The sequence below is a fragment of the Oenanthe melanoleuca genome, chromosome 9, assembly GCF_029582105.1.
Source record: "Oenanthe melanoleuca isolate GR-GAL-2019-014 chromosome 9, OMel1.0, whole genome shotgun sequence".
Lineage (NCBI taxonomy): Eukaryota > Metazoa > Chordata > Aves > Passeriformes > Muscicapidae > Oenanthe > Oenanthe melanoleuca.
In genome coordinates this window covers 9,492,507-9,519,865 of record NC_079343.1, presented here as the reverse complement: position 1 = coordinate 9,519,865, position 27,359 = coordinate 9,492,507, and the positions used below count along the sequence as shown (strand labels likewise).

The following is a 27,359-nucleotide window of genomic DNA, read 5'->3' as shown; positions in this document are numbered from 1 at the left end:
TTGTGCAAAAGGAAAAGACTTTATTTAACACCATATATGACTCAGAAGTTTCAAGCACTGAAGACCAGAAAAACAAACTATTTTGCTTTTCCAAATACACCTATATTCAGCATGGAAGCCATTGATTTTTAAGATAGATACAGGAGAAATGTCTTTTAGCATCTAGTTACTGCTGATTGCCTTTTCAGCTGCCAATCCTTGTTTGGGTTTTGAGTAATCCCAAGGTCTCCTGTTCTCTGTATATCCATAGAGCTTCCGCAGTGCCACGCGTGCAGCCTCCTCCTCTGCAGCCAGCAGTGTTTCACCAGGGCCTTCAGCTAAAATCTTCTTATCACTTGGGGAAAAAAACCAAAGTTACAACGATTTCCAGCATGAAACCCTGAGCACTGCTGTGTATTGCTCTGTGAATAAAACAGACTGGTTTTTCCCCAATGTCTGTGAACACTGATTTCTTTATACACATAATGGAAGCATTTCTGTTGGTCTTTCCTGCAAAGGTAAGTAACTGTATATACAGTAATGGAAACTCAGATCAGAAATGTGTCCATTTCCTGGAAGAACATCACTCTGTTCATTTAGGTTCCTAACACAGCACTGATCCTTTACAGCATTCAATTTGTTAGCCCTGATAAAAATATGCAAATTTGTTACTCTGGTTAGCTTAAACAGGAACTGAAGTGCTTTTGTCTTTTCTCCTCCCAGTAAGGAAGCATTTCAAACTGCTTCAAAAGGACTGATAGAAAAGCTCTCTGTTATGAATTATGTGCTCATGTCTGTTTAACAAACACCTATGGGCACTAAATAGGAGCAGTTCATGAAGGGACACTGGGGATTCCAGAAGAGAAACAATCAAAATTCCTTTCTTTTTTATAAGATACATCTGAGAAGGTAGAGTCCAAAGCAGGGTAAAGCAGAACAAGTTAAGGCAGCTTTCCCACGTGTTCATCTGCAGCTCCTTTAGGAAAGCAGCAGTGATGTGGATGCTGTCCTGCCCCACAGCAGCAATGTCACTCCTGGGCACTGGATGGAGACAAGCACTGACCACACCAGACACAGATGCACCAGGGACAACTGGCACTACCTAAGTCGTGCCTGGACACAGACACTGCTATGGCACACTTTACAGTGCTGATTTTAAAACTTCAAAGCTTCTCTGGAACTTAAAATGAGTCTCTCTTTCATCCCACCTCCTTTGATGTCTATGCTTGCCTAAGCCCTGGATACAGCTGTGGTCCCTCCAAAGCCATGCAGTTATGCTGTTCCCAAAGTTCCTGTGTCAGGTCACTCACAACACCAGGCTCTTTGGTGCACCCATTCAGCCTTTGGAGCCCTGAATCAGAGACCATTTATGTATCACCACAGTGAGCTATGGCCAATGCTTAAACAGCTCATTTTATATGGAAGTTACTATCAGGTTTCTTTTCTGGAACAGCTTGACCAAAAAGCACGAGTAGAAAAGTAAAAGACCATCTTCCCTCCTTCCCACTCCTCCAGTTAAACCCATTAAGTTTAAATTAATATTGCACTAACCAGTACAACCCAACAAAGTAGACTGGCAGAACCGTGTTGACTCCCAGCTGCCTGGTAATTCTTGGTTCTGGAGCAGAGATATTCCTCTTGGTCAGCTCTTCCAGCAGTAAGCCCATAGGATTTACAACTTCCCAGATCTCAAACAGGTCTTTTCCAATCAGCTGGGGAATAAAAAAGTCCTAAACAAGAATATTTAGAAGTTACAGTTAATGGCTTGAGATTGTGGTGTTCCTAATGAAAATACAGTATGAAAATAACTGAAGATGAATTGCTGAAATGAATGATAAAGCTGCCTCAGTGCCCCAACCCAGTGCTTGGAGTCTCTGGTTGTGGTTTAGCCAGTGACAGATTCGTGCCTGGGGCAGTAAGCCCCAGACCCAGAGAAGGGACAGCTCCAGCCTGAGGGATGAGCTGTGACAGCAGAGGAGCTGTGACAATGCAAGGGAATGTGCAAACCCACATTTGTTCACCTGTTTGGATCACTCTCCTGTCTGTAAACAGCTCCTTGCTCTTACAGACACCTCTCAATGGTCTTGTATCAGGAAGAACATTTTAACAATCACTTCTCCATTGCAAAACTAAAAATAAGTGAAAAGAATGACTGAAACAACAGCGGCTAAAACTACTTTGTCACACTGAATTCCAATCTTCAGGGCTTCTACTCCTGCATGCAAAACCTATGTACTCATCCTTGTTTATATACAATGAAGTTTTTAAAAATTGTAGATATATGGAATCTCAGACGGAATAATTTCATTAATCTGATAGTATAGTGCATGGAATACAATGCCTTCCCTTAGCAACTTTCAGCAAATATTAATATCACCATCATAAACCAAAGCGTATGATTTTATGTACTTGATCAGCGTTCTTAATGAAAAAAAATCCCACCAAAACCCCAGCTGACCCCACCACCACTGACAGATCTCAATGTTAAATTGTCTTGTTACAGGTATTGTCAAACTTCTGCTAACCTCCCTGGATCTCTCCCCATCCAGGTACAAACCCTCATTTAATGAACATACCCTGACAAAGATGCCGGTTCTCTCGGGCCCGCTGCTTTCCAGCAGGGCTCCTATCACGGCGAGGAACGTCCTCTGCAGCACGTCTGGTGGGGCAGGAAAATCCCTGCAAAGCGCCAGGTCCTGTACGGACAGGTTTTGAGCCACATAAGAGACAAGTTCCTGACTGGTAAGAAAACTGACCAGTGCTTCTATGCCCTTTGCAGGTAACTCTGGGTAGGCGCCTTCAAAGCACTGCGCCAGGTAAGCGCGGGCGAAGCGCAGCCCTCGCTCCGCCAGACCGCTGTTGTCCTGGAGCTGAAGGGCGACCGCGTCCTTGTCCAGCCCCAGCTGCCGGCGCCTCGCCTCCTCGCTCTCGATGTAGCAGGGGTTAACAAACGCAGTCTTTAGAAGGTCCAGGGCGAAGTTTTCCTGCACCCGGTGGCTGAAGGCCTGGATCTCCGCGTGGTAATCCCAGTTGGGCTTCTCGGACCTGCGGGCGCGGAAAGGGAACCAGCTCAGGAACAGCACGCGGTACGCTCCCCGCGGCTTTCGAAAGTACACGAGAAATGAAATTGAGCTTGAATACCAAACCCAGCATTTAAATTCGGGGGGTCAGACACTGTCGGTTCCGCATCCCCGTTCTGCCTGCCCCGTTCAACCCGGGTTATGCCAACCTGCGGAGCTCAACCCATTCTGAAGCATGACCAGACGGGGCCTAACCGTCCTGATTTCCCCCTTCTTGGGACCCGTCGCACCCCTTCTCCCAGCTCACCGCCGCTGCGGAGGCGCCTGCAGCCGCTGCAGCTCCAGGTACGCCCGGAGCCACCGCTTCTTCTCGGGGGGCGGCGCGGTGCTGAGCGCAGTGCGGAGCCCGGTGTCGAGCCCGGTGCCCCGGCCGGCCCCGGCCAGGAGCGGCCGCGCCGCCCGCAGGAGCAGCCGCGCGGCCATGGCGGTGCGGGCAGCGGCGGCTCCGCCCCGCGCCTTCCGGGCGGAAGCGCTGCCGGCCGGGCGGGGAACCGGGCCCGGGTCTGCGGCAGCCGCCGGCACCCCGGCCCCGGGGACAGCGATAGGCAGGGGACGGGCAGCTGCAGCGCCGGCTCCGGCTTGGGCCGCCGGGGCGCTACGGGTGACACCCTCAGCCCGCGGCAGCCCCGCGGTGTGACCGGGCAGCCAGCAGCGGGTCCCGGGACAGCCCCGCGGTGTGACCGGGGAGCCCGCAGCGGTCCCGGGACAGCGGCGCTCTCCGAACATGCCCCACGGGCGGCCCCTCAGTTCCATTCCCACGTGCAAGAAAAAGTCCGGTTTTATGCACTTAAAAGAAGCTTTATTTTTGACTATCGCCTATACAGTTACATCTCAGCCCTCATTTGCACCATCAGAGTTCATACAGTACACCTTCAGTGCAAAGGTCATGGTACAAAACTCATGAAAATGCAGAAAATGTGCAAAGCAGGCCTGGCCCTTTTTGTCGTCTTTACTAAAAGACAAAGGCACACGCTTCAACATTCACGGTAAGAAAACATGCACAGCAAACGCCCCGATGTAGTCACAGAACACAGTAAACAAAGCTCAGAAAGAACATTTGCCACATCTGCCACAGCCGTGTGGAGAAGCCAAGGAAGCAGGTACAGCAGCCTGTTGAGCAGCGCAGCAGCCACACACTGAGCCCCTCTGACCCCACAGCGCGGGCAATGGATGAGAGCAGCGTTCCTGCAGCACTTGTATCCAGATCCTCAGGCGTTCTCATGCTGCTGCTCCCGGGATGTCCCGTCCTTCCCAGGGCACTGCCCGTGCCCCGTGTGCAGCCCGGCACCGCCCGGGCTCCCCTGTGCAGGGACAGCCCTGGCACTGGAGCCTCTGTGCTGCGGGGGGAGCGAGGACAGCGCTCAAACAGCCCGCGGCTCCTTCTCCTCTGCAGCCGCGGTGCTTCGCCATCTCTTCACCCGCCGTGCCCCTCTGCAGCCCGAGAGGGTCCCGCACGGGGCCCGGGGCCCGCTGTGCTCAGGCAGGCTCCCCGTGAGCAGCGCTGCGGTGTCACTGCAGGGCTCGCTCCGTGGCAGGAGCTCGGCTGCTGCAGCCGGGCCATGAAGCCGCCAGCCTGCAGGGAGCTCGCTCAGCACCCCCGTTACCAGATCGGGCAAAGAAGGTGGAGCACGAGGCTAGGCAGGGGATGTTTAAACTGAGCCCGGGATCAGGGCAGCCCAGGCTGGTCCTCATCCCCATCACACAGCCTGAGACCACCGCCACAACCCGCAGGGCTGGCAGCCTGCACTGGGCTGGCACATGCCCACATGCTGCTTTGGAGCCGTTCAGGCCACTGCTACTGCTTGCTTCAAAGACTAATAGTTTACACAAAGTCTCAAATAAATTCTCTTAAAATGATATTAAACAATGGTTTGGGGTTGGGATTTTTTTGAGAGAGTTTTATTAAAGATACACCAAAATCTTGTACTCCATAATATTTTGATCACTCACAGATTAACTTGCTTAAAAATGTAATTCATAGAAAAACATCTGCAAAATTAACCTAAAAAAAAAATACATATTACACACCTCTGGACAATCTGCATGTTAGCAAAGATTTCCTTTTATTATTGAACCTGAACACAAACTTAAACAAGGAACATACTCATGAAACAGGACACATTCCTTGATTATGGCACACCTCAAAACTACTTAGACTAAAGGAAAACTAGTGCAATTTTTCAATTGCATCTAACAACAGAACAACAAAAATGACTTTTTATTCCTTTGTTTTTTGTTAGTTTTTTTTTTTTTCCAAACCCATTCCATTTGTTCTCTTCATTCCACAACAAAACCCCCAGTCAGTCCTGGAGACCACTCACACTGCATGAAGCAGACTCCCCATGGGCTGGTCCATGTTTACACAGAAGCATGCAAAGGAGGATACTGCAGCATTTGCAATGCAAATCTATTAAATACGTTATAACTGAACAAGGTGTCCCTTTAACACTGCAATTCTAGAGCCTTTATCTGTGGTGGAAGTTTCCAGTGTATTCATTAAAAAACAGCATACAATCAGAAACAGAAACAAGGAATTTTGCAAATTGTTTATGTTTTCAACTAAATCTTTCTGAGAGCTGTGTCTAGCGCCGAAACCAAAGCCAGCTATTGAGTAGCCAGAAAGCTACAGTAATGGAATACATGATCATTTCCCTCTTAGCACGCTCTTTGTTCTCTTCTTCCAGGAGTTGGAGACGGCGATTAAGTTTGATTATCTAAAAACAAATGAAGGCTTTTAATATTTCATTAAAAGCTGCTATACTTTCTAGAAGCTTCGAATAGCCATGTAAAATTAGTATCTCAAACAGATGGATGTTAAATAGTTGATAATTTGACTTTCTGTCTTCAGTCAGTAGTGACCAGATCCTGCAGTCTCTATTATTTAGGAACAGAAACTGAGTGAGATTCTCCAGACTCCCAGAACAATACATGATATATGAGGGCAGTCCAGCAGAGGCACAGAGAAGAGCCTTTGCCTTGCCTGTTTTGGGTACTTTTGTAGTCATAGAGAAAATCCCCTCCCCATTTTTACCACTACAGCTTTGTCCTAATGTTTTTGTACTGTTTTACATACCTGTCTTCTTAAGGAGGCCGCATCTACAACTGTCATGTCATCTGGTGTTCCCTCGAGTGTTGTCGTATCCAAGCTGGAGAGACCATATCTATCAAATGAAGGAGAGGGCTCAGCTGTCTCAGCCATGCAGATCACCAAGTACCAGATTTTATCAATATTCTAGTAGATTAGATATATGGTGATGGAGACAAGAATTTTTTTTTTTTTTTTTTTTTTTCAGCTGTTACAGAGTTGCATTTCAATATGATCCTGAGTAAAGCACACATATGAAATGGGTAAGTGCTTGACTAAATTCGGGTTGATTGCCCTGCACACTTAAAATTCTCCACACAGACAAACTTCCTGCTGACACATAGCTCCTCAAAAGACTGTTTCCAGTTTATTGATTCTTGAAACCTGAACACTGCCTGACTAAAGTGCCAAAGTTGCAAGAGACCTGGCAAGAGCAGAAATAACCAGAGACTTGCGAAGTGTCTTATGCTCAGTACCTACTGCAATATCCCAAGGGGACACTTACTGAGATTATGAACCTCAGTCACATTAATATCTGTATTTTAGGCAGAAAATCTGGAAAACAAAGCCCAGTGCAGAGTTGCTCACTGCTTGCTGAACTTCGTGTGAAGTTTGTTCCCAGGGCATTCTCAGTTTTCTGAATGCAGTAGTTCAGAAAGAGCATTACTCCAACTCCAGGACAAGTTAAATAAATACAGAACATTTATTATCAGTTTGAAAGTGGCAGAGAGTCTATATAGGTTTGTATTTTGATCATCCAGGTGCTAGATCTTAACCAGATTTATTTCCAACAACTAACAGGTAAAGCAGCTCCTGATCCTCCACCTACTCCTGAGCTTCTCACTTTCTGCCTTCAATAAGAAAAAAAGTTTCCAATATCAGCTCCCCTTGATTTCCTTTCTCATGAGGATCCATGAACAACTGCTGCAAACAGCTTAAATGGAGCAAAAACACCTAAAAGAACATTAAGCATTTAACAACAGTTAATCATCAACCTGAACTAACAAGAATATGAGTAGAATTCCTGGCCCTTGCAAAATGCTCTTAAGTGCAGAAAATACTTTTGCACTGAAGGTTCTTCCATCACTTCCTTGAAACTTCTCTAGAATGCCCACAGCTCAAGCAGACTCTCCTCTCCCAAAAAATTGTTGCATTTCCACATATCACTGTCTATCAATACTTTGTTTCTATATAAGAACAGCTATTTCTACATGAGAGTTACCCTAGTCTGGACTGTTTTCCTTACTCTACAGGTCCTCTGAATAATGAAGAGATTTCTGATGAGGGTCTTTTTGTAGCTCATTTTTTTTGTTAGTTGTACATGGTAAAAAAAATAGAAAATTCCACAGATCTACAGCACAGCTGTCCCTCACCCTCTCCTGGGAAAGGCGAACGGTCAGCATTTCAGCGAGAGGCACATGCCTCCCTCCCAGCCCATGTAACAGTGGATCACTGCTGCTCCACAATTTTCAAACCATTCCAAGTATTAAATCAAGAGGGCGCCAGCAAAAAAGTCTTTGAGGTACCTGTTGGACCATTTCAGAAACTGAATTCCTGTGTTAGAGAAGAACCACCTGTTTGAATCCAGTTTCTACTTAAACTCCATTTCCATGAAAACAATGAAGTCTAAATAGCAAATGGGAAAAATGGATGTGAAAGGACTATTTTTTCCCCATCATCCTAACCATGGGATTATATGTCAATCTTTTACCCAGTTCTACTGAAATGATGTCAATCTGCCAAGACAACGGCAATAAAAAGGCCTCTAGTACAACAAACAAGGCTGAGAGCACCTCCAAATTAAGTGAGGCAAGGCCAAGTTCTCTAGCAAGTTCCCTATTAAATAGCAAATACTTGAACTGTACAGCTCATGTAATGAAAGAGCCTCCCTTCAGGCATTAATCCAAGCCAGAGTTCTGCAGCACATTGTATTGACTAGCTAACTGAGATCTGGGCAAGTGACTTGGATGAGAAAGGAATAAAGGCCTGAAATGTCTCAAGAGTTGAGAGGCAGCGTAAAAATGAGCATAGTGCTTTAAAATAACATCGCTGGAAAGAGGGAAATAGGAATCTGAATTTCAGAATTAGTGGATCATGACTAACAAAAAAATGCTCTTTACCTGGTGTTGTCATGGTGAGGGTTAGAGGAAGTGGTAGCAGCTGACCCACCACGTAACATTGGCCTACAGCAGGATTTTGTAGATTGAAAGCAAAAGACAGAAACAGGAAATGACAAACAAGAGATAAGAGGTGAAACACAAGGAACAAAGGAACATAAAAATATTTCCAGATATACTCTGTTTTAATATAACTTTTATAATTTATTTTGCTGTAAATTGCACTTTCATATTTTTCTCTTTCAAATTTAATCAACACTGAATGTTTTTGCAGCTAAGACATGTAAGCAAATTTTTGATGAAGCAGCTTCATTTACAGAAGACAAACTACTGGAATAGAACTAAAGTGAATACTATCAGCCTTATAAACATGGGGAGCTTCAGGTTTAAAAAAAAGAAAAAATATACCCCCCAAATCTAAAACCTTACCCACCAATAACAGGAAATCAATAAATGTACTACACATACTTATAAAAGTCCTTTTAATCATCTTCTGCTCCCTGCAGGGAAAGGGGAGATTTGCCTTTCCTGTATTCATGTATGCTAAATGTAATTCAGAAATCCTAAGGGCCATGTATAGTCTGAAGAGAGGTAGATCTCTCCAGTGAGAAGTGACTACAGGCTGCAAGCAGATGTCTTGAACATCCTTACAAGTGTTGCTCTTTTCCCTTTATTTTCTGGGCAGGGAGGAAGAAAAGGTAGAGCCTTTTAAACTTCTGCAACTTTCTAATACACGTGAAGTTTGCAATGAGGAGTTCCTGTATTGCAGTTCACAGCAGACGTGAGCAGCAGCAGTAGCCTCTGACAAGCTGGCACCACGTGCCTCCAGTGCCTCTGGTAATGAGGCATTAGGGTTCCACACCACAGGTGTGCAAGAAACTCTGCAGGAGCCTAAATCTCTTTTCAATCTCTCCATTTTCTCAATGCCAACTGGAGATACTTGCACCATGCATTTAACCCATGTATACTGCAGGCTATAAAGCTGAAGACAAAGAGAGTCTAGGTATGAAAATCTTTCCAGAAGGTCTGTGTAAGAGGCAGAGCTTTGGTGCCAAGGCGGCTGGGAGAACACTGTGGCCTGAAACCAGCCAGAACCATGCAAAAATGTCACAGTCACCAGCTTCACTTCAAAAGATCAGGATCCAGGAGCCTTGGCAAACTCAGCTACTTGATAACTATTTACTGGGACCAGGTCCTAGTCCAGTTAGCACTACAAGTGCACAAAATGTTCTCCTCTCTAGCACTTAGGCCAGCATGATGTGTTTTACAAAACAGAAAGCCCAATTTCTGATACACACTCACAAAAAGTTATCAAAAAAACACTATTCCTAACCAGAGAAATAATTCACCTGGTCTAAAAATCTTCTGAGAGATGTTACAACTAAAGACTTTGAGACAGGTAAGAAATCAAGCAAACAGTAGCTATGAAGAAGGTCACAGAATTTCTCTGAGAACTTAGGTCACCTGTAACTGACTGGCAGATCTGTGAATGCCAGTGCCAGTACCCAGAAGGCACTTCCCACACCATCTGACACAGGACAACATTTGGATACTGTGTAATGAGAACAACAGTCTCAAGTGCTCTCTAAATCCAGCCTCTCTACTATCTTTTGGCAAACAAAGTTTTACAGCTGTTGTAGAATTAATCAATCATAATTCACAATTACCCTTCCCAAGGAAAGCCACAGGCTTGGAGACAGCTGAGGGCTACAGCAAGGCACAAACCCAGAGCACTCTGGGGCCTGCACAAGTCAGGAGCTTAAGCTAAAGTCTGATCCCACTTCCCAACACAGCCAGGCTGTTAAGAAGCTGCAGGTAATGTCTTCCTTTGCTTTACAGTTCACATTTTATTTCATTACAGGTGGACCCAAAAGGAAAACCACAATATTGCCCCACCTCTTCTAATTGCTTGTTTTTTTTTTATGTCAACACAGAGAACTGATAACATAGATCACAGTGGCCTCATAACTGAGAGCCTTACCCCAAAATCAGCAGCAAGGTTTTTGGTAAATACAGAATGTACAAGTATAATATAGGCAAGGCATTAAATGCTTGGCCTTCTTTAAAAAAAATAAGTGTACATTAGAACTTTGAATTTTCTGGCTACTTCTGTCAATTCCACTTAAACATTAGTGCATGACCAGAAGAAGCCATAATGCCAAGGTCATGTGTACTCCCTGCAAATACAGCAGCAACCTCAGACTTGAAGGGAATGCTCAGGAATACAATTTAATACCAGTGGGAAAACAGGTATTAAAAACAGTAAGGCAAGAAGCAACTATCTGAATCTGTCTTCTACTGCTTCCACAGTGAGGATGCAACCCTAAACACACGGTCTGGGAGGAAAACAAGGGGTGAACAATTCAAGAACCTGGGTCCAGCTTCCATCATTGCTGTGCCTGTGAATGAAGCACATACTCTTTGCTCTGCAGATGAAGCAGCTGTGTTCAGCTCTAGCTGAACTTTAAAACACCTCTGCAAGTGTCAGCAAGGCCAGAAGATGGGCAGTGGGATAAAGGGATGTGCTCTGGCCATAAGCTGGGCGAGCTCTGAAGCACAAACAGGACTGGCTGGCTCAAAGTGCCCCCCTTGCTTGTCCCAGTGCTGCCAGCAGTTACTCCAGTACAGCAAAGCTGCTGCCCTACCCAGGCTCCTTCACATCTACACCCGTCTCATTTCCTTCTGAACTATTATTCCCCCAGGCCACAGTCAAGTGTAGCCCTCTTTGATGGTCTTAACTCTCTTCTCATTTTATTTCTGCAATGAAAAATATCATTAACTTTCTCAATATAAAAAATCATGTCATAAAACCTCAGGATATAATTATGTGGGTGAAGTTTAGCATTTAAGAAGGACAGTGTCTTTTTAGAAAGGGCTATCCTAAAGAAAGGAAATTATAAATTGCCATATTCTTTCCTCCTAATTAAAATGTACTGACTCAAGAGATGAAGAACAGTTTAGATAAAGCACAGATTTCAAAACAAGTCTGTACAGATATGAAATTGTCTCTTTTTCCTGCATTTAAGACATCACTAAAATCTCCTTAAATGCATGGAGTTTTTGGGGGGCTTGTTTGTTTGGCTGGTTTGTTTTCAGATTTTCTTCTGCTGCCTAGAGCATAAAAGATCAGCCTTTAAAGGACACTAGGGCTAAGCCCTAAAGTCATTCCACAGAAATTGAAACAGAAAAATGGTTAGAACTAGAAACCAAAACTGACCTATTGTCCTTGTCCAAGCTGAAGGAAATGCAAGAGTAAACAGTGATCATTAAATTGTTGCTCATTTAAATAACCCTTTATGTGAGCAGCGCTGGCTGAGCTAGGCATAACTCATTATCTGCAGCAATACCATCAGCACCTACCGTTAGCAGTTTTAGTAGATTGGAAAATGTTTGAGAAAAAAAAAAAAAGACAAGCTATAAAACAAGTTAAAAATATTTCCAGTGAGTAACACACAGCCAGATCTTGTTAGTTTTAAAAGATCTCTTCAAGTATTAAGCATAAAATGTTAAAATAGGTAAGGCTTTGAGAAAGAAAGCACATTACATAGAGCAAAAGAACAGAGTGCAGGTTTGGAGCAATTTAAAATGAACAGTATTTTGCAATCATGCAAGTGGATCATCCAAATTTCACATTCCCACGCCAGCTATAATGGTGGGTGTCTAAACACCCAGCCACAAAGAATACACTTTCACCTTATTGAAAAGTTCATTATTTTAGCACCTATTTATTAATAGGTGACTAGAAACAGGTTTCCCATTCCTTCTAGGAAGCTTAGTAAGAACACCTCAAAAATTAACTCAAACCAGGATGAATAATGCAGCTTTTGAAGTATTCAGAATCCTAGATTTTTTCTGATAATTGAACTAAGTTGAAAGTGTATGTATGAATATGGATTTGTTTTCCAGAATCCAAGAAAACACAGGCAAGAACATGCATAAGAGAAGCCAGGAATAAAACCTGTTAGCTGCACTGCAGGCTGGGAAAAGGGTTACAGCTTCAAACTATATTTTAACAAGGACTTCTGGCACAAGATCCATAAGTGCTACTATTCATAGACAATACAATTTCTTCTTATCTGGGAGCTTTAATTTGGCAAAACAAATTTATGATTATATAATTTTAATATTGATCAGGAAAAAAAAAAGCAATGATGCCCAACTGTTGATACATAGGCATCAAAATTTTAACAGCTACAGCCTGGCATTTCACAGGATTAAATAATTCATTAGTTCAGCAACCAACTCACAGTATTTCAAGGGACTCTATGCAGCCAATTTTGTTTGTTTTTCTGAGTCCCAGTTTAAGAACACAAAGACCAGCAAGACTGGAGTTCTTTACAATTTAGGAATGTTAATATGGGCATTTATATATTGTCAGGTCAGCAAACATGGTGAGCTACAGGAGGTGCCAGTTTTGAAAGTGACTGCAAACACAGACAATCACAGTAAGATTGGCTTGATAGTCACATTTCATTACCAAAACAACTAGAAAGCAAATTATTTAAACTTCACACTACACATAGCAAGTGTGTTGCTAAGATATTAGCAGAGGCAGAGGGGAAATTTCAAAGAACTTGCAGGCACAGGCCACGCTGAAGGGATGCAGGAGAAATGAGCAGTTCCTCCCAGTGCTCTTACCAATTATTTCCACTAATTCAACCTCCTGGCAAGCCCTGGAGGTCTGAGCCAGCCCTACACTGGAGGCTGTGCAATTGTTACCTGAACTTCTGTGCTGGCATACAACTAATCTGGAAACTGCTTTTGGCAAAAGAATATTGCCATTATTAATCTTTAGGAATGTTTCTATAGTGTTAAACATGCCAGTTTTGGAATGCTGCCAAATCCCAAATTCAGACAGTCCAAGGATACCTCAAGAGCAAGATTCCACTGAAGAGAATGGAAATAACTATACAGGGATTGTCATGAGGCTTGTTCTGGCTCATTACTCTCTGAGTGTCAGGTTATCCATAAAATCAGAGACAGCAATAACCAGAGAAGCAATCAACTTGTAAGTGTCCCCTGCCATTTTTTGCTCTCAGCATACAGAGTGGCCACCATCAGTCATATGGCCACCAGAGAGAATTATTCCACAAACCATAATAACGTATGTATAGCATATATATAAATATAAACCATTACAGCTTCAAGTCCTGACACATTATCAAAGTAGTCTACAATGCCTTCTAATATTCTATTCTGTTTCTACACAATTTTTTAATGCTTTATGACATCATCAACCCAATCTTATTGATTTGCACCACTGCTCACCAACAGAAAAGCAGAAGACAAGGCTTGTAAATTTGCAGCCTCAGGGTCAAGTATTACTTGCAGAATACACTGATAATCTCAGAACAGCACAACCCCTTGCAGCCACAGGCTAACCCTTCCTATTAAGATTTTTATTTAGAAGGAAACCAAAACAAACCTATATTTGAAACAGAAGCATTTTGAAATGTGAATTTTGGACATTTAAATTGCTTATGAATAGTGAAAGCAAAGAAAAGCAAAAGCAAATAATTTCATCTCATCATTGTGTAAACAGAAACCAAACTCCACTAAAAAGGAGAAAAGAAAAAGAAAGCAGCAGAAGCTGGCAGAATCAGTGACAACCAATCACCTGCGGTTTTCATCCAGCACATCCAAGACCTGCTGGTAAGCCCTACGAGTGGAAGACTGGATAAACGACAAAATGCCACGAGCAGAGTAAAGATTAATTCCATCTTCAGGTAACATATTGGGAGGACAGACACGAGCCTGTTGCAGTGATGGGGTCACACTGTTCGTACAAGCACAGTTAATGAAGAGAGAAATACTAGAGTCAGATTTTAAATGAAAAAAAAGCTTTTCAGATAGACACCATTCCAAAATGCTTATTGCTTGCTTTTGGTTTACCCTTCTCCCACCACTGTAAGGTAACATTCCCAAATTCGAGTAGTGTGGGGATTATGAGCTGCATTCACATATGTTCATCAGAAACAAACACAGGTAGTAATAAGGACACAGTTTTGCTCTGTTATACAGGTTAGTCCTAGAAAGTGCTTGTACAGCTAAATCTGTACCTGCTGAAGTCAGTGTTCAAGTCCCCACTGACATCAATGAAAGGAGCGTTATTATAAGCACTGGCATTTTAAGAAAATCCTACACATAATCTCTTTTCGAAACACAAGCCTTTTTCAGTAAGGAGAATCTCACACAGAATCTTTTCAACAAAAGTTTTTGGAAGCTGTGATCAAGACAGTATTTTGATTTGCACATGAGCAAGTTTAAAGGCAAACTGCAACGAATTCCAAAAACAGTACAAAATTCACATCCCAGTGACAACAAATTACATGATATAACTTGTTGACTATGATGAAAAAATATTATTTAAAATATGGAGTACTGGACTTCAAACATGCCATTTGGATTATACCAAACTTGTTTATCAGAGAGAAAATAGTTTTGACAAACTGCCCACGATTTGCTTATGTTTCCTTACATTCAAAGTGACTATTCACTTTTTCTGCACACAGCAAGACTTCTTTTTTTTTTTAATCTCGAAATTGTATTAGAGGTGAGATGCTTTTTTAATAGGAATTAATTAGTGTTAACTTAATTGTAAATAGCAACACACATGCAAACCAAGTGCAAGCCACTGTACCCTTTAAATCTTGGGTTAGCTTTCATCCCTAGATTAGCAACAAAAATTCAATGCATTTCCTTGCCACTTGTGCTTTGCTACAACAAGCTTTGGATTTAAAATGTCAATCTTTTTGACCTTGTAGTTTTAATAAAACATTAATGCTGAGTACTTGGAAGTTGGTTTGATATTTGGCTAATCTCTAGCTGGCTACTGGCTAATTCTGTGGCTACTCTTACTTTGTGCAGAGCTGCTCTGCACGTGGCTGGCAGCAAGATCACAAAACTGAGTGGGACAAAGTTGCATTGAACAGACTGAATCAAAGAATGTTACACAAATGTCACCTCACCCGCAGCAGAGCTCAGCCATCCTGGGCTTCAAGGGACATTGACAGACTGCAGCAGCTGGGACTTGACTAGTACTGGTCATTGTTTGGTACCTACCTCAAGGGCAGGTATCTTTTCAGGCTGCCATAGACTACATTCCAATAGACATCTCGTTGCTTGCTTACAGCTTTTACTGTTCTCCCACACTTGCACAATCTACCTGTCTTCTGTACTTATGATGACTTCTCCTTTGTAATCAATAGGAGTGGTCACACCCACACATTTTACTACAGAATTGCACTAGAAATGCCAATATTCAGCAGAAAAATATCAAAGAGCAAGGGCAAGTTCAAAATATTGCAACTAACATGAATTTATCAGAATTTTTACTCCTCATGGATTTGCTGGATTGAGGCAAATGAAGGAAGAGTTAAATGCTTAAACTCACAGTATGTTTTACATTAAAACTAATTTTCCTGTACATCACTTCAGAGATGTACAGAATAGGATGAAAGATAACTTTAAAAAAAAGGTAGCAAATAATATTAAAACATATTGCAACACAGAAAACATTGTGGAATTCCTGTTGTCCAGAATGGTATTACTATAAATACTACAAATTATATTTGCATACAATGATTTCTGTATATACTAAAAAGATTCTAAAAAATTAAAAAGCAAAACAAAAAAACCTTTAACTCAAACTGTACAGAATTCTCTATAATTAAGTTGTGTGTGATTAAATTCAAAGTAATATAATAAAGAAAAATAAAAATATGATAATAATTCTATGAAGGGCACAAAGGCCATGACAGAGGGTAGATAGAGAAGCAAAATTTTTCTTCTATTTTCCTCTTTCAGGATTTGAAATTGCTGTCCTGTAAACATCTGGCAATCCTTTGGACTATGCCAGAGATCATGGAGAAGAAATATTATGAAGCAATTACCTGATACACAAATCAGCCCAGATGACATAAGAAAAATAAATCTCTGTCATAAGGAAATTTTCTAATATGCAGAATGATCACTTATTAGACATTGTGGCTAACCTCCTTCCCTCTTCCATTCCTAGTGGGATAGCCTTAGTTGTAAGTATAATTTGTTTCTCATCTCTGAAAAGAATTCTTATATACAGCTCTACTCATTTTATTCCTCCCTGGTTACAGACACCAGTCAATTCCAGAGCTTGGAACCAAAACAAACAAGATGAAATTATAGACATCATTATGAAAAAGCACTGTAGCATTTTGCTATATGCAGTTTTTAGCTTAGCAGTAATCTCCCCTAAACCTTCTCAAGGCATTTGTGGTACACAGGCTTTATTTCAGGTATTTCTCTGACTTGAAGTTCTGGTAGTATCAAATGAGAGATAAACAGATTTAACTAATTAAAGTTACTTTCAATTCAAGCACATAGACAGACGTGCACATCATCACCTTTTCCTCCATGACTTGCAAGGAGAACAGAATTTCTCAAACTGTGAAATTGAACTCTCTAGAAAGGTGTGTTATTCGATGGAAGAGGCTGGAGCAAAAAGAAAATTAAGTGCTGCTCACTTTTGCATGCACACTTGGTGGTTTGGTGATTTCCAGTACAGATGGAACCCTTGCATTCAGCATTGGCTGGCAGTAACCAACAAAAAGCTTTGTTTCTCCAGCTATTCAAAACTAGCCAAAGAGCAAAGCATCACACAAATTAAAGTTATTCTGAAATGTAATTTTCCCTTTCTTTGGCTGTCAGGTGTTTTTCCTTATGCTCTTTACAGAGGGAAACAATTTGGCCAAGTTTGAGAAACTCTGGAGCAAAATTAGAAACCACACATTCAGTGTAGCTGTTTCAAATTTTATATTCTAAACTATAGGTACTTAGTCAGAATATTAGTAGTGCAGAGAGCTACAGAATTAAACAGACTCTTGTTTTTCATATATTCAGGTAACATTCAGGCTTACGTGCAATCCTTAGTCGAAAGAGGTGACTGGAACCGGGGCATTTTATTTCTTGGGACAGTATCTGATCTGTGCCACCTTGAATAATAATTGTAATCTCTTAAGTAAGCATCCATAGAAATAGAGGGATTGTAATTTAGAGAGTTGTCTTATTGCAATACAGACAGTTATTGTACCAGCAGGTACTTGTTAGTCCCAGGATTTCTAAGAGCATTAGAGAATTACTGACTTTAGAAGCCCAGCTGCCAAAACAACCTACAGAACTGTCTCTGCATGCAACAGGATGACAAGAAGAGAAAGACAATGGAAGAGAAACCACTATTTGTGCATGTCAAGAACACTGTGACATGGAGCCCAGCCAACTCTCACTTCCACAATCTATTCTAGAATGTTTAATTTTGTCACTTTCCAAGTCAAGCACTGGAATTTCACACAGTACATCTGAATATTTTGTCCAAGGAGGACAACAGTGTCCTAGACTAAAACTTGAGAAGTTTAGCCATATTTTGAAAACAATTGTTATCAAAGGCAGTGCTCCAAGTGCCTCTTCAATATTCATCACAGCCATATGAGCAGCCTATGTGGACTCCCTTTTCTGTTTGAAGGTGTGAACCAAACCAAAGCACAAAAACAAAGAGCTAATTTTTGTCAAAGTAGAGCACCACAGCATTTGTTAGTGCTGAAGTAAACTATTTATTCAGCCAACAACACTGGATATAAGAACTTTAGGAGCAGCTAGTTTCTTGTATTTTTTGTATTTAACTGGAAAATTAGTATTTGCAGATGGTAAAGGAATTTCAAGGTGATATGAGGCAACAGCTGCACAATTAAATTTTCTGTAGTTCAAAGAACAGATTTACATGAAACTTGTCTTTTTTTTTTCAGTTTACACTATATGTCCTGAGAGCTTAAACTGTAAGGAAACAACAATCAAGAGTTTACTTTTCACCCAGTACAGAAGGCCTGGCCTTCCTGCATTTGTGGGAGCCACACAGGTTCCACTGTGACTGTTGTTTTCACAATCTGAATTCCTAGAACATTCTCCTTAGAGTTAGCCAGGTACAAAGTCACATTATCTACTTGAAAAGTGACAAAACCTGGATGAGGGAGAAATGTCAGACTCGGCATCAGAGTGCCATAACATGTTCAAAGTGATTTCTTTCTTTGGATCAGATTGAATCAGAAGAAGCAATTATGATAGAGAAAGAAGCCATTTCTAGGAACCTCTGTGATTTCAAAGCACATGATTTAATACTAGACACAGCATAACTTGTGTCGTAAGAAAACAAGCACCTGGGAGGACAAGAGAAAAATGAAGTTCTACTAAAATAGATTTCTGCAGGTCCAAAGTGCAGAATACTGCAATGAAGAAGGATATCTTCCACATAGGCAGTAGAGAATACAGATCACAAGGCTCAATATCATCTAGCTGTTATTCATCTTGCAAGAGAAGAGATCCTGGATTGATCAAAAAGATACAATAGAAGGTGCTTGGCATTGGAATTGTGACTTATTTGACAGAACTTATCAAGCACTAGCATGGGCAAGTGAGGAAAACTGATCTCCAGGTGTGTCATAATTTCCTGGCTTTTGTAAATGATAAACTGAGTCATGCCAGCTGCCAGTTACATGTTCCTTGATCACAACCTTTTTAAATTTTCTGGATTCCAGGTGCTTATTGTATTGCTAAAACTCTGAAGGATTGATAGTAGATTAAAATACTGTGACAGCAAATAACACTCAGACCATGTAAACCCCAGGATTCTATATATAACTATTGAGTGACAGCAAAGCATATGGGTGAATTTTACGGATTTGGGGTTTTCAGATTCAAAAAGTCCAGAAGGGTGAGAAATCTGACAGCAACTACAGGCAGAGCTGATCTTACTATTTTCTCAGATGGCTGGCATGGCCCATGACTTTTGGAAGACTAAACTAACATGAGGATCAAGTGTAAAGCAATCTCAAGAAATTGCAAGAACTTCTTTACCATGAGTTTTTTTCTTTTTAAAACAAGTGATGTACTGCATTTTTATTTAAGTGCAATACATCAAAGATTGGAAAAGCAGAGCTGGCAGCATCAAAGGGAGAAATACTTGCACAGAAAGCTCCCATCACATGAAGACCATGTTAGACCAGCACGTACTATGCCCAAACTACCAGATGGGCAGGAGAAAGCCATTCTGAAGTGACTTTATTGTGTGTCCTGTCCAATGGGACATTACTGGATACCACAGTATCCAGTACTGTGACACCACAGGGAACTTGGACTGATAGAACTGAGCTGATCAGGAGCTTAAAGATGGGAATCTAAGTTTTGCCAACTCAGTAAGTGTGTGTGACTCTGCAGACCTGAGCACCTAGACATGTGCAATCCATAAACCTGTATGAACCAGAAGTCTGATCAAATAAGAAGGGGAAGATGTGAAACAATATTTCCCTGAATATCTGGAAGAGAAGGAGAAGTATAACATGTCTGAAATGTGCATCAGAGTATGTTTCATCTTAGCCAAATTAACAGGTAGTACACATAATACTTCCTAGTGCCCCTGATGTAAATAGAAGAAACAGGCATTTCTAGGGCATAATTCGCTTGATCTACTTTAGACTAAAAATAGGTAGATCCTAAGTAGGTTATGGACTTGCTTCCCTCTAGTTACTGAAAATTTAGTTTGATGGTGATTTAGCAATAGTGTTATACAGTCTACATTGGGACAGACGAATCCCATCTCTCAAATCTTAAATCTAAAGCCTTTCCTAAGGCAAGTATTCCTTATGGCAGCTGTATTACAACTCGGATATAAAAGATTCCTACATGTTCTATTGCAAACCCAGTTATTTCCAGGTGGTAAGATGCTGTCACTCAGAATAAGCCATGATTAATCCAAGACTATCATAACTAATAAAAATTTACAGACATGTATGTCTTCAGAAGGCACCCTAAGAACTGCTACCTTGGATGGTAACAATAGACAATGTTTCCAATTCTAAATGCTCCTTGCTATTTTAGTTGAAAAAGATTAAGGTACTCACAGATTCCAATACATGAAGCACAGGACACCACAGAAAAATTACTTATTCTAATATTTATGAGGAAATAAAAGTGTTTCTTCTATGAATGAAAATCATTGTAATATTAACAGTGAGAGGATTTGGAACATTTTGATGCACAAAGAACTCCATTTCCTGAAAATTCAGGGAGAAAAAATATTATATCAAACTCAGAAATTGAAAAATCTCCTGAAATAACAATTCCTGGTAACTGGTGAAATCAACTGTGAGCCCCAAACTCTTCCACCCATCCACTGCAAAACCCATAGAAAAGAAGAAAAAGGCCAGTGTTACAATAGTTAAAATGATTCTCTTGCCACAACATACAAAACATTAGTAGGCAAAGCCAATGAGGAGGAGGTGGGGAAGCCAGGAGTGTCCCAGGGCTGCACTCACATGGAGTCGTTGCGGGCCAGCTGCCCGTTGTGGCGCGGGGCGTTCTCGCTCATGGAGCGCTCTCTCTTCAGCCTTCCCACCGAGCGCACCTGCAGCACGGAGCAGAGACACGTCACAGCCACAGAGCCCCGACACAGCACTGGGCACGGGGCTGTGTCGGGCACATCTGCCTCACACACAACAGCACATTTTCATGGGTTTCATCTGATGACAGATCTGATGCTGGTACATGCAAAATCAAGCTCCCAACTTACTGCAATCCTGTTGTTACCTATCTCTGTGACCTGATGCCAAAATTATGAACCAACAGAATTTTGAATATTCTCTGGAGGTACTCAAAGCCCTCTGGACACAATCCTGAGTAACATGCTCTAGGATGACCCTGCTGAGGGAGGCTGGACTAGACCAAGTCCAGTGGTCCCTTCCAGCCTTACCCATTCTAGGATTACTTCCTATCACCAGAAATAAATATATTTCTATTGCATTTTTTAAGTCTATAGAATATGCAATTTCATTAATAATTTTCCATTTTTAAAGTGTCAGTTGCCATTATTCACCTGGATGCCAATGTTACACCATTCTTATAAGTTGGTTTCTTCAGAGTTTTGTTAAAACTCATTAAATCCACATGGTGTTATATCATCTGGCTATGAAGTCCAGAAATTAGCCACACATATTATAATGTATACCTACACACATTACAAGATTCTTACATTTCTGTGATATTCTAAAAATCAAAAAAAACCCTTGCAGCTTTCTCTTCATCACAAGGATTTTTTTGTTAGAAGTATTTTGATAAGTTCTAATTATGATATTATTTTTTTAAGTAGTGAGTAAGCTTGCTGAGCATGGCAATCCTAGGCCATCTGCCACTTCAAAGTCTAAACAGAACTACTATAGTGCTAATAAAAATATTTTTATATTTTCCCAGCATATGTCAGCACCAAGCTGATCTGCACCGCAGCAGAGAAATCACTGGTCATTTTACTTCCTTTAGTAGAATGCTTCTCATCTAAGGAAAAAGCAAAATAAGTACTGGCCTCTTCACTTTGAGGTGTCTGCTGTGGAGGTTTTTCTAGGTCCAAAAAATCTAGCGGTCGATCACTAAGAGAAATAACACGGGGAGGAGTTTTCAATGCCAGTGGTTTGAATGGAGTAGACTGAAGAATGTCAAGGTCTGCTGGTCTGGAAAATGGAATGTCTTCACTATTACCTGCAAGAACATCAGTTGTCAATAGAAAGCAAATTGTTCTGAGGTCTGAAGGCCAGTGTTTAACATTCAAAATGGCATCACAACAATAACTTCTCCTATCTATGCCAAATGATGAAGTATAACCTTTTTTAACAGGTCTTGTATGTTAAAAACTACAGTTAAAGTGCTCATAAAGACCACACTGGCATTTATTTGAGCAGTTTCTCTGAGGACAACGATCCTGAGTAACCCTGAACCACATCAAACTGTTATGTAGGTTAGAGCACTCAAGACAGTCCTGTCAGTGGTGTCTTTGACTGGGGACATCAAAGCATAAAATATATGCATGTCACACATTTTGCAAACTGTTAGATATTCACCATTTCTGGATCTGTCACTGTAAAGCCCATAGCCACAAATACTAAAGTAATATTGATAGAGTCCACTCATAACAGACAGATTCTTAACAAAATTAGCATTCTGATTGAAATCAAACACATCTTGCATGACAAAGTCCACCCCCAAAATTTGCTATAGTTACTTTAGCTTACAGTTAATTACTAAAAATCAGGTGAAAATCAATAAACAGTATTTTTTCTCCAAAAATAACATAGTAAGATGAAACATCAGCAATTAAACCTTCTGCTCATAATTAATTCATCAGCTATCTCCATTATAAGCTAGACCAAAACTACTCATGAAACAGTTTCACTTTAAAATACTTCCCAAGTTAAAGAGCTTTAACTGTTTAAACACCAGATAGCATTTTACAGGTTTTTCTTTTAAAAATGACACTTCAATATATATATTTTTCCACCCAGAAATCTGGGGAACTAATTGAAGTTTTCACCTGCGCTGCGATGCAGACGTACCTGCCACTACAATCCGCTCTGGAACCTGCATAGTTACACTGGCAGTTGGAAATCCTTCCTGGCCGCCCTTGTCCAGCTCAGAGTTCTGAGGAGCCACCTTGAGTTTCTCGGGGACCCTCATGCGCTGGCTGATGCCCTCGGTGTATTCCATCTCGTACTGCAGCCGGCTCATCTCGGCCATCTCGGCAGCGGGCGACGGGAACGCGGCCCCGCTCATCCTGCAAGGGAACCCACAGCTCAGAGCCCGCTGCAGCCCAGCGGCATAGGGAAAGGAGATCTTTCTTCAGATTGCCTGGCAAGTGGGAGATCCTAGCTGGAGAGTCTTATTTAAAGGAACAAATTCATAGGAAGTGTAGTCACAAAGTGCTGAGAGGCGCAGGCAATGAAAGAAGAACAAAGCGATACTGTAGACAATGCTCAAATTGAGGATCCTCATATTGAGCCGTGACAAATAAAATAAAACAAAACTAACTGACACAGAAATTCTGCAGGTAAGGTACTATTTCTGCACTGGCTGGCAGAAATAGAAACATAAACAAAGAAACACATCAAAGAATCAGGAGGATTGATAAGAAATCTATTCAGAATTGGTGAGAAATCAAAATTATTGATCTGCATTTACATAAATCCAGTATACTGGTGGTGGAGAAAATGGCTGAAGTCTCACAAAACTGCATGTTGAGGCAGAAGAATGACAGAAAAGACTCAGCCTGGGCAGCAGCCTCCTGCTCACTGTCAGTCACCCAGATCTTACCCCATCTTACAAGGACAAAGTTCCTTATCAACAGCCTGTCAAATCAGCTTGAAAACTGGGAATATTCATAAACTTTCCCAAGTGCAGCAATTCTTTAAACTTCTCACTTCTATATTTTTCTGTAAATTAACATCCTGCTTTTGCAGAAGTGATACAAAATGAGGAGGAAAGAGAATAAGATTTTATTTAAACTTAAAAGAGTTTGCCAATACTTTATATATACATTTTCTGAGAAAATGAGTGGGTTTTCAAATGAAGCAGTGGAGGAGTTTCCTAGAAACTGGGCTGTGAGAAACTTACTAATGCAATGGCTGGGAATTGTGTCAAAGACCAAGGTAACTGGGAGTTTGAAGTTAGATTTAGGGTCAAGAGAAAAAGAAATCCTAGAGCTGTGCCTGGGGGTGGCTGAAAGGGACCTCAGACAGCTGGGAGAAGTTGGTTACCTGGCAGTGGCCAGTGGGCCTTGCTGATGGCTCAGGCCTAGATAATGGTAATGGGTTGGGTTAAGAGACACCCTGAAGCTGAATTTGGAGAGGGGCTGGAAAGGGGATCCCAGAGGAAACACTGAGCTGCAAGAACTGGTTGTGGGAAACTTTTCATCCAGGAAATGGCTGGGGGCCTTGCCAACAGCTCACACTGAAATGATGGGTTTTTTTAGGGTTAGAACAGGAAAATAAAGTTTCCAGACATATATATACATACATACATAACATGTAAATATAGCTTTCCTGGCAAATCTGCCTATGTGAAGCATGGCTTACTCTAGCACAAAATCGTTGAGGGGTGTTGCTTAAGTAGGTCCCTAAATGGAGTAACTCATCCTGGCAAAAAAGCAGGGTTTGCCACTAAAATTGCAACTACATTCCTTTACTATTTTTAGCAGCGAGATCTGTCGCTGCAAGTGCACTGAGCTGACCTGAACGTGCAGAACTCAGACAGCAAAAGGCCTCAGTAAAGAGCAGCCACAAGGCAGGTGAGGCAGCCCAGGAGCCCTCCCTCCCACCATCTCACACAAGCAATACTGCCATGTTTATCAAAAAAACCTTAAATAACCTTCAGATTATGGACAGAGGCACAGAGAAGGATCTGGATGGTGTAACACACAAATGCACACACACTGAGTATACCCAAGATGTGACCACCTGGCAGCCCATCCTCCCAGCCCCTGTTATTCACAGGGCTGCCTACCACCACAGATCAAACAAAGTATCTCAATAATCTCCAAGTGTCACTGTAGCACACTAGGAGAACAAGTGATCAAGGAGCAGGCAAAAAAGCCACTGTGTAACCTTAAAAAAAAGTCTACGTAAACTTGAAAAAAAATTAGTTTTAAAGGAAATACTTGAAGTGCTGCACATTTAATCCACCTCTATTAATTCCCACTGTTTGCATCAAGTGAAAGAAAGTGACACAACTAATTTAACTAGGAATAAACACTTCATAGCAGTTCAAAAGGTGCTTAAGCATCTCAAGATTCATTTCAAGAATTTCAACCTCTTCACAATTTTTTTCATCGCTGTCCTTTGATTTTACAAATCAGATTTGTCCCTCTTGCAAGACATTGGCTAGATCAGCCATTGACATGAACAAAATACACAGCCTTCTGAGATTTCTACACTGCAAAAGGTGCTTTTCATTTCAAACACTGTCTGTGATCAGTAAAGCATTTCCCAATCTCATAAAAATCATGATGTCAAGAGAGAGTCCAAATTTTAAGCACTTACAGTACCCAGAGTATTGACTGGCAACAGCCTCGAGCACACTTACTGCTCACATATGACAAAAAGGTGTTTCCCTGCTTGCTCACTCTCATTTGGAAACACCTGGCTGGCTCCAATTTTAGGGATCAAGAATCCCTGCCCTGCAGCAGTGTTTGCACCACAGCTTCCCCACAGCCTGGTATAGCTTTTGGACACAAGTCTGCTTGCACAACTGCTTTCCACCTGCAAGGCAAAACCTACACAAAACCAGACAGAAAGTACTCATACCAGTATATAGTACCAGGTAGAAAGTACTGATGAACTAAATAGCACTGTGTGGGTTTAGCAGCACTTGCCAAGGGCCTACAGATGTAATACCTCAATATTGTCCTATTAGTGTCTACTTTGTGTCACTGCATTTACTGTCAAAGTGATTTCAAAAGATACACAAGAGGACAGCAAAGCAAGAAACAGTGAGATCTCAGCAACAGATAAAACATTTTAACGAAGCTTCTGAACAAACCAAAGTTATGTGTTCTGCAATATCCTTGTTACACAAAGCGTTTTACAGAAAGCATTAATAATATATCAGGAATATGAGCATTTTAAAATTTATATTTACAGAACTAAGTACCTCTTAAAGAGGCATGATAATAGAAGTCTGAGAATTATAAGACAATAAAAATCCAATCACAATTACAGGACAAATAGACAGAGAACAGCTGACATGCAAATGAGCATCTAATGAAAGAAAGGAAGCAAGGAGGAAATCCAGAGGAAGATAAGGTAAGAGAGGAAAAAAAAAAGGTTATAGAAAATGAGTTACATGTTCAGACAGACACAGGAGCACCTCTCTATCCCAAACAAGAACAGAAGACATGAGGATGAAGCAACGCATACAAATGTGAGGGATGAGTGTTTGGCAGCATTTTGGCCATATCTGTGCTGCAACCTGGAATGTTCTGCACAGCATGGAGCCCAAGATACAAGAAGATGAGTTCTGGTAACATTATAGCTCTGTCAGCACGGAGCTCAGAGGAGGTTTTACAAGCCACACCAAACTGTAGCTTCTCCAGCTCCATTACTGTTTGTTCCTGATGTGGCTATTTCACCGATCCTCTATTCATGTGCACATAAGCTACAAAGTGTTCCCTTGGCAAGTGTCCAGATACCCTAGGACAAGTAAAAAGGGGAAGACTCAGAGTGAAGTTAAGGATATGAATTAAGGACCCTATTCTGGGGCCCTATAACTGAACACAGATCAGAGGCCGTGAGCTAACACGGCACGAACAGAACAATCTGAGGGAGAGGAGCACCAGGTGTAGGCTGAACGTGGAAAGCTGTTCTGCTAAGTACAGTTATAGGTGCTGAACTTATACAATACACTGGTGCCTCCCCTTAGCACTGGCGTGACATCGACAAAATGTACCGATTATACACGAGCAAGGCTATTTGATCACAAAACACTAAAGGCTGCATTCTTTCAGGTTTGTTTTACTCCACCACAATGTTTTGAGACAAAATACTTTTAACTTTTTTTTTTAATAAGAAACAAAATACTGGAGAAGGTTAGAAGAAAAACGTCACTCTGACAACCATTTTTCTGGAACACCCAACTATTCGCTGCGCTGTGGCGGCATTCAAGGCACTCGGAAACAAGAGGGGGTGCAGGTGCTTCCTCTCCTTTATGGGGGTGGGCACGGCGGCCCAGCCGATAGCGCCCGACGGAACCGGGGAGCTCGCGGCCTCGGCGCCTCGGGCCCCGCGTGTCCCCGGGCGGGTGCAGCCCCGGCACCGGCCCCTGCCCGCTGCCGAACGCCCCACGGCAGCGACCCCGGCAGCGGGACACAGCCCGAGCGCCCCGGGCCGGGCGGGGGCGGCGCTGGCAGCCGGAGCCGGGGCGGGCCGGGCGCTGAGGGGCCGGGGCTGAGCGGACACGCGCCCGCGGGGGACACATGAGCTGAAGGGGCTCCGGCTGCGAGCGCGGCCAAGGGCCGGCTGCGGCCCCGCGGGCAGGCCGAGCCCTCCGGGCGGAAATGGGGCCGCTGCCGCCAGGCCCCGGCGGTCCGTACTCACCCGGTGCGGCGAGAGGAAGCCGGGGAGCGCTGCCAGCCCGGAGCGCGTCAGGCACCGCGGCACCGCGCCGCGCTCCGCGGGTCAGCCGCCAAACGCAGCCTGCGCGTCCCCATCGGGCTTCCGTAAGGGCTGCGTGTCACGTGACTGCAGGCGGGCGGAAGCGGCT

At 42.3% G+C, this 27,359-nt stretch overlaps 2 protein-coding genes across 9 annotated transcripts; both read right to left on the bottom strand.

Moving 5' to 3' along the window:
• On the bottom strand, positions 1 to 3,848 carry MRPL44 (mitochondrial ribosomal protein L44). The gene is made up of 4 exons (XM_056499276.1): positions 3,307 to 3,848; positions 2,556 to 3,024; positions 1,531 to 1,709; positions 1 to 334 (listed from the first exon to the last, which is right to left on the bottom strand). Exons 1-4 carry the CDS (start codon positions 3,810 to 3,812, stop codon positions 163 to 165), a joined length of 1,326 nt encoding a protein of 441 aa, XP_056355251.1. The 5' UTR covers positions 3,813 to 3,848; the 3' UTR covers positions 1 to 162.
• Positions 3,837 to 27,353, bottom strand: MFF (mitochondrial fission factor). Of its 8 annotated transcripts, none has more exons than XM_056499281.1 (9): positions 27,194 to 27,327; positions 22,664 to 22,881; positions 21,640 to 21,812; positions 20,600 to 20,688; positions 17,156 to 17,230; positions 13,879 to 14,037; positions 8,265 to 8,327; positions 6,133 to 6,220; positions 3,837 to 5,061 (listed from the first exon to the last, which is right to left on the bottom strand). In XM_056499281.1, the coding sequence occupies exons 2-9, from the start codon at positions 22,878 to 22,880 to the stop codon at positions 5,035 to 5,037; spliced, it is 891 nt and encodes a 296-aa protein (XP_056355256.1). In that variant the 5' UTR covers position 22,881; positions 27,194 to 27,327; the 3' UTR covers positions 3,837 to 5,034. The 8 variants fall into 8 exon arrangements, with proteins under 8 accessions (XP_056355256.1, XP_056355252.1, XP_056355258.1 ...); XM_056499277.1 differs by lacking the exon at positions 3,837 to 5,061 and adding an exon at positions 5,100 to 5,773 and having other exon boundaries at positions 27,194 to 27,353; XM_056499283.1 differs by lacking the exons at positions 3,837 to 5,061; positions 13,879 to 14,037 and adding an exon at positions 5,100 to 5,773 and having other exon boundaries at positions 27,194 to 27,353.
• Positions 27,354 to 27,359: the final 6 nt, after the last annotated feature.